This window comes from Nematolebias whitei, chromosome 12 (genome assembly GCF_014905685.2).
Source record: "Nematolebias whitei isolate Nwh7 chromosome 12, NemWhi1, whole genome shotgun sequence".
NCBI lineage: Eukaryota > Metazoa > Chordata > Actinopteri > Cyprinodontiformes > Rivulidae > Nematolebias > Nematolebias whitei.
The window spans coordinates 8,346,899-8,353,984 of NC_056509.1; the positions used below are offsets into that span (position 1 = coordinate 8,346,899).

At 45.0% G+C, this 7,086-nt stretch overlaps 1 protein-coding gene across 1 annotated transcript in view; it reads left to right on the forward strand.

Annotated features, from left to right (window-relative positions):
* The first annotated feature begins 2,670 nt into the window (after positions 1–2,670).
* Positions 2,671–7,086, forward strand: part of kif26bb (kinesin family member 26Bb) — a 104,213-nt gene continuing 99,797 nt past the window's right edge. The window contains exon 1 of the mRNA XM_037686076.1: positions 2,671–2,868. Within this exon, the coding sequence (XP_037542004.1) occupies positions 2,671–2,868 (198 nt within the window). The remainder of the gene's footprint in view (positions 2,869–7,086) is intronic.

Consider the following 7,086-nt stretch of genomic DNA (forward strand, 5'->3'; position numbering starts at 1 on the left):
GTGGAGTCTGCATGTTCTCTCGGTTCTGTGTGGGTTTTCTTGTGGTACTCCAGTTTGCTCCCACAGACCAAAAATATGCATGTTAGACTGATTGGTAATTCTAAATTGTCCCTAGGTGAGAGAGTGAATGGTTGTTTGTCTCATTTGTCTCTGTGTCCCTGTGATGGACTGGAGACCTGGTCCATCCTTTTGGCCAGTGGCTGTTTAGTTGCCCCGATGAAAGACTGATCACCTTCCTGACACTGAACAACATACACAATATTACTCTGTTTGTGCCGGGGGACTGGATCTTTGGGATGAACCAGTCTTTAATGTATTTTGGGGTTTAAAAGCCACTGGGACGTTATGTTTAGAAAATAAACGTCTCAGTTTCTCTGATACTCCCTCAACATATGGAATGACCACTGGTCTGGGCTCCTCCTTTTCACCTGATGGCTGACTGGAGTCCTGTTTGGGTTTCTTCTCTGCTTTCAGGAAGGCCCAGTTAGGATATCCACATTGCTCTAGAGCCAATCTTGTGTGGGATTTCTCCTTCTGCCTGGCTCCTGAGTTAGTGGGGATGCTGTCTGCTCTGTGATACAGAGTCCTGATGACTCCTAACTTGTGCTCCAAAGGGTGATGGGAGTCAAACTGTAAATACTGGTCTGTGTGGGTGGGTTTGTGGTACACCTCAGTTTGCAAATGTCCTCTATCAGAGACTGAGACCTCACAGTCCAAGAAAGCCAACCTGCCATTTTTTTCATCTTCTCGTGTGAACTTGATGTATTTATCCACAGAGTTGATGTGGTCAGTAAAATGTTGGACTTCCTGAGATTTAATTTTAACCCAGGTGTCGTCAACATACCTGAACCAATAACTTGGTGGTGTCCCTGAAAAGGACGTCAAGGCTCTCTTTTCTACCTCCTCCATGTACAGGTTGGCAACAATAGAAGAAACTGGAGACCCCATAGCACACCCATGTTTCTGCCTATAATATTGCTCCCCATATGTGAAGTAGGTTGACTGCAGGCACAGTTTCAAGAGTTGACACAGTTGTTCTGTGGAAAGTGTGGTCCTGCTGCTCAGAGTGGTGTCTGATTTTAATCTTAAACTGACCACCTCTACTGCATCATCAGCAGGAAGTAAAGAGTGATGTGACATCAAAAGAGACATCATCTACCTGGATTATGGAGCATGCAGGACTTTTCATGAACTATTTGGAATCAGTTAGGGGTGCACCGATAAATCGGCCCCGATTTCCTTATTTTGTGGAAATCAGCCGATACTTGCATGAGAAACTGATTTCACCAATTTTTTTTTAGTTTTAACAACAATTATCTGAACTTCATTTATATTTCAGAGCAACTACCTCATGGCCAGTTAAAACAAGTTTGTATTGTTTCTATGATATTGTTCAAGGGTATGTTTTTCAGTAAAAAATATAGTAAAATTGAATGTACATTGTGACCTTATAACTCCTGACAGTGTCGCTTATAAAACAAAATCGTATCGGCAGGTCAGACTTTTGAGAAATCGGTGATCGGCCAGAAAAATGCAATCTTTGCACCCCTAATATCAATGATGTCTGTTAGCAAAATATCTTCTGAAACTTAACAGATTTTGGCAAAACTTTCAGGTTATAATCATTGGATGTTCCTCAACAAGTGGATATTGAAGCAACATAATTCAAGATGGCTGCCTGAGACAGTTAGCAAACATAAATGATTAAAACAATTTTACAGATATTGTGCTAAAATTTGGTGTGGTGGAAGCTGAGACTGATTGCTAACTCTTGTTCTTGGCACAAAAAAAATGTACAAGATCTTTGTCTGCCATTAATACTTTATCTGGTGACCAGCTTTCTATTAGCAAAATACCTTCTGAATCAGCAGAGAGATTAATGAAACGTTCAGGACATAATCTTTGGATGTTCCTCCACAACTGATAAACATTTGGAGCCAACCTAATTCAAGATGACGTCACAGCCAGCTCACCTTAGAAAACACAAAAAGTTCAGCCAGTTTTACAGAAAGTGCTGTGGTAGTAGCTGAGACTACTTAGCAGCACATCCTCCAAGCACCATACTCACTCTGCAATAAGTTTGCTTTAAACTTTAGCTGTGGCTGTTGAAGGTGAACTTGTATGTCTGTTAGCAAAATAGCTCATGAACCACTGGACAGATTAGGGTGAAACATGTAGAAAGTAATCCTTGGTCACAGCTACTGTAATCAACGTGCCACGCTGCTCGTCACTGCCCCCTGGTGGAGGACTCTGGAACCACCCGCTGCTGCTCCCGTCCGGAGCGCCTCTCACCTCCTCTCACCTCCTCTCACCTCCTCTCACCTCCTACTCTTCACTTTGGAGGACTTTTTATTTCTCTCACACACAACATGAAGCTCCACGTAAACATTTCCAGCTCGTGATGTCATCAGTGACTGCGGGTGGGGGGACATTTTGATCCTTTTCTCCAGGAGCGCGTGGGGTGAGTGACATTTGTTCAGAATGGAGTTTTTAATGGAAGCAGCATCATGTTGCTCTAAATACATTAGGGTGTGGTTACAGTTGCAGACGTCCATTACCATCTAACCCCCCACCCTCCACCCACACGCGCACCTCCTCTGGGTGATTTGTCCCTCAGAGCGCAGAGACGCGTCTCCGCTCCTGAGGGTCCGGGACGACCCGCGTCCGACCATGAGCCACAGAGCGGACGATGTGTCTCTGGGAGAGCGCATGAGGATGTCTTTTGGTGGCGGGCCGTGGAGGGGCTGTGCTCCGGGGGGCCGGGGCTCCGGGGGGTCCGGACGGTGCTGTGAGAAGTGCTCTGCGGCTCTTGTTGCTCTGAAGAAACAGGCTCTGAGTCTGGCTGTGCACCATCACTTCTCCTGCCAGGTCAGTCCCGACACAACTCAGGAAGTACAAGTCATTTCTCTACAGACACTTTACAGCATTCATTCTCTCATAGTTCGAGTCACATGAAATAATACATTAATATTTGATCTAAACTGTTTCAGCCTCTGATGCCTCTTTGTCTTCTGTTTCAACACAAGACTCAGAAACAAGTTCGATTTTTCAGGTTCCAATGTACAGAAACACTTTTATTATATTATTATTATTATTATTGTTGTTGTTGCTCTTGTTGTTATTGTTATAATAATAATTATATTATTATTGCTATATTATTATTATTGTTATAATAATAATAATAGTTGTTGTTGTTGTGTTATTATTATTGGCAGCACGGTGGCTCAGTTGTTGCCTCTCAGCAACAAGGTTGCCCCCAGCTGGGGGCCTTTCTGGGTGGAGTTTGCATGTTCTCTCTGTGCAACGTGGGTTTTCTCGGGGTACTCCAGTTTCCTCCCACAGACCAAAAACATGCATGTTAGACTGATCAGTAACTCTAAATTGTCTCTAGGTGAGAGAGAGAGTGAATGGTTGTTTGTCTCGTTAGTTTTTGTGTCCCTGTGATGGACTGGAGACCAGTCCCGTGTGTCCCCCGCCTCTCACACAGTGACTGCTGGACATGGGCACCAGTGACCCAAAAAAGAAGAAATGGGTAAAGATGATGGATGTATTGTTATTATCATTATTATTTATTAATAATATTTGTACACTTTGACCAGTAGATGGGCTCCTCAGCTGATGTGTTTGTGGGTCAGAACCATCCTTCCATTATTTTTATGGGCTCGTTCTTTTCGAATCATGCCCAGAATTCTTGACACATTTTTTCACTTCTCATGCAGTTTGTACATTCAAATGTCCTTTTCATCCAGACTGTTTGTACTGCTATCGGACAGTTTTCTCTCAGATCCTCTGACTGCACACACCCACTGTCATGCACTCTCGTGCACTCTTATTGCATTGAAACTCCGAAATGTTCCATTAAAATGAGGTGAAGAGTCTTTAAATTATATCTCCAACATAAATCCATGTAGACAGATATAAATGTACACACCTGACAACCAAACATTTCTGCTCCTAACATCAAAAATCGTAAAGCCAGGTCCTCTGGATGGATTCTATTTGTTGAAACGTTTCGTCCTTTATCCAAAAGACTTCTTGAGTCTGAGGAGCTGTTATAATCTCAGTCCTAAACAGTACCTTCTCATAGTGGATCAACCAGTTTATTGCTAATATCCAAATCTAACTGTTCGCATGATAAAGGAGCCATCAGCCTAACAAATATGGCTGTTTGCTATTCACAGGGGGCTGAGTGATACTAGCAATACCAGCATTGTAAGAGGGGGACAGTTGGACATGGAGGTCTCCGCCCCTGTTTAATGATGGACGGGTTCTCTTCATGCACCCGACTCTTTAAGAGTTGGATGCATGACGCCATGGGCAGTGGCCGAAGGTGGGAACCTTGGCACTCTGACCTTGGCTTGACAAAGCTGACTCTTGGGACATGGAACGTGACCTCTCTGGTGGGGAAGGAGCCTGAGCTTGTGCGTGAGGTTCAGAGGTACCGGCTAGATATAGTTGGACTCACCTCGATGCACAGCATGGGCTCTGGAACCGATCTCCTTGAGAGGAGCTGGACCTTATTCCTCTCTGGAGTTACTCGTGGTGAGAGGCACCGAGCTGGTGTGGGTCTACTTTTGGCCCCCCGACTTGGTGCCTGTGTGTTGGAGTTTCCCCCAGTAGATGAGAGGGTGGATGAGAGAGTAGCTTCCCTGCGCCTTCGGGTGGAGGGACGAGCTCTGACTCTTGTTGGTGCCTATGTGCCAAATGGCAGTTTAGAGTATCCAGCCTTCTTGGAGTCCTTGGCAGAGGGTGCTGGAAGGTGCTCCAGCTGGAGACTGTTTTATTCTGCTGGGGACTTCAATGCTCACGTGGGTAATGCCAGTGTAACCTGGAGGGGCGTGATTGGGAGGAACGGCCTCTCTGATCTTAACTCGAGTGGTGTTCTGTTGTTGGACTTCTGTGCTAGTCATAGTTTGTCCATCATGAACTCCACGTGGGGTGTCGTGAACATAAGGGTGTCCATAAGTGCACTTGGCACCAGGACGCCCTAGTTCATAGATCAATGACCTACTTCATTGTCATGTCATCTGATTTGTGGCTGTTTGTTTTGGACGCTCTGGTGAAGAGAGGAGCTGAGCTGTCAACTGATCACCTCCTCAACTGTGACTTGGATCAGATGGTGGGGGAAGATGCTGGACAGACCTGGTAGACCCACACGTGTAGTGAAGGTTTGCTGGGAACATCTGGGAGAAGAACCTGTCAGAGAGCTCTTCAACTCACACCTCCGGGAGAGCTTTAACTACATCCCAGCTGAGGCGGGGGACATTTAGTCGGAGTGGACCATGTTGTCAGTTGTTGAGGAAGCTGCCTTGAGCTGTGGCCGCAAGGTTGTCTGGTTTCTTGCAGTGGCCATCCTCAAACTCGGTGGTGGACACCCCGGGTTAGGGAGGCTGTCAAGCTGAAGGAGTCCTATTGGTCCTTTTTGGCTGGTGGGACTCCAGAGGCAGCTGAGGAGTACCGGAGGACCAAGCGGTCCACAGCTGAAGCAAAAGGTCGGATGTGGGAGGAGTTTGGAGAGGCCTTGGATAAAGACTCTCGAGGAGATTCTGACAAACCATCAGACGGCTGAGCAGGGGAAAGCAGTGATTTACTAAAAGCCCTTTTCCATTAGTACCGGTACGGGCCGACTCGACCCTACTTGGCCCGGTTCTGAGGCTTTTCCATTAGTACCGGTACTTAGCACCTGTTACTATTTTCAGTACCCTTGGCTCTGTGGTTCTAACCGGTACGAAGAGGTACAAAAATGTGACGTCAGTACACTGTCGGTCACTGATTGGTCGGGGGCGGAGCCGGGGGCGGAGTCACTGGATCCTTCAGAAACGTTTCAAAACAATGATCCGCCATTTGCAATTTCTCGGACTGGATCAGCGGCTGGATTTATTTTAAAGATTTTAAAAACAATACTGACAACATCTTGGTCTAATGTTGATGTGCTGGCATTTTTTGTGCTTGGTGGCCGACAACATAATTCAGAGCAAGCTGAATGGAGCTCTGCTGGTCTACCACGATCCTCCCTCCGGAGCCTCGGAGCGCCAGGCCGGGCAGAGCGTCATCTCCCCGGCTCCAAGTTCAGCTGGTCACCACTGAAGATCCTTCGATGTGCCGACTCGGAGGCTCGGGTTCCGGATACCAGCATTGTGTGCTCAGAGCTCCGCTGGTCACTGCGAAGCTGGAGATGCGGACTCGCAGATGGCCGTTGCGAGACCCCGGCCGTGCGTAATCATGAAGGCTGAATCCCGATCCCGCCCGGCAGTCAGGCGGACTGGACAGTCTAGGACGGACGCTGGAAGCGATTTTTAAATAAAATAATATTTTGTTTTTATACAAAAAATGTTTTAAAAAATTGCTGAAGCGATTTAAAAATGATTATTATTTTTTTTACACGTAAAATGTTTTTTAAAATCGCTTCCACTGTTCGTCGCAGACCCGTCTCTGTCTGCCTGTCTGCGCGGGTCGGGCCTTCATGATTACGCACGGCTGGGGTCTTGGAACGGACTCTGTGAGTCACCAGCTGAGCTGGAGCTGGGAAGATGAGCCTCCCAGCCTCCTCCTCTCCGGAGGAGAGGATCAGTGAGACCAGCAGAGCGTTGAAGATAAAAAAAAAAAAAAGACGGTGCCAGCTTCATCATGAAATCCTGTTTTCACTTTAATGACTGTTAACTCAGCTGAAAATCATAAAAAGACACAAAACTATTGGATCTCAGGAATATTTCCCTCAAACATGTTTAAAGAAAAGAGACGACCTTCAGTTCAACTTTATTTTAACCCACAAATGTACAAGTCACAAAACAAGAACTTTAAAGCAAAGCTAAAAATAAAATGCATATATGTGAACAAGAAAGAAAACCACACATCTAAAATGAACATTAAAAGTAGACACAATGAGTGCAAATACATCAAATGATGATGAAAACCTATAAAAATTTAAATGTAATGTTTTTGTAGAATCTGGTTCATCAGAGTTTTAATTTATATACATATATATATATTTATATCTATAAATATATATAGATAAATATATATGTATATATATAAATACATATATATGTATATAAATATATATGAATTTATATAAATACATATATA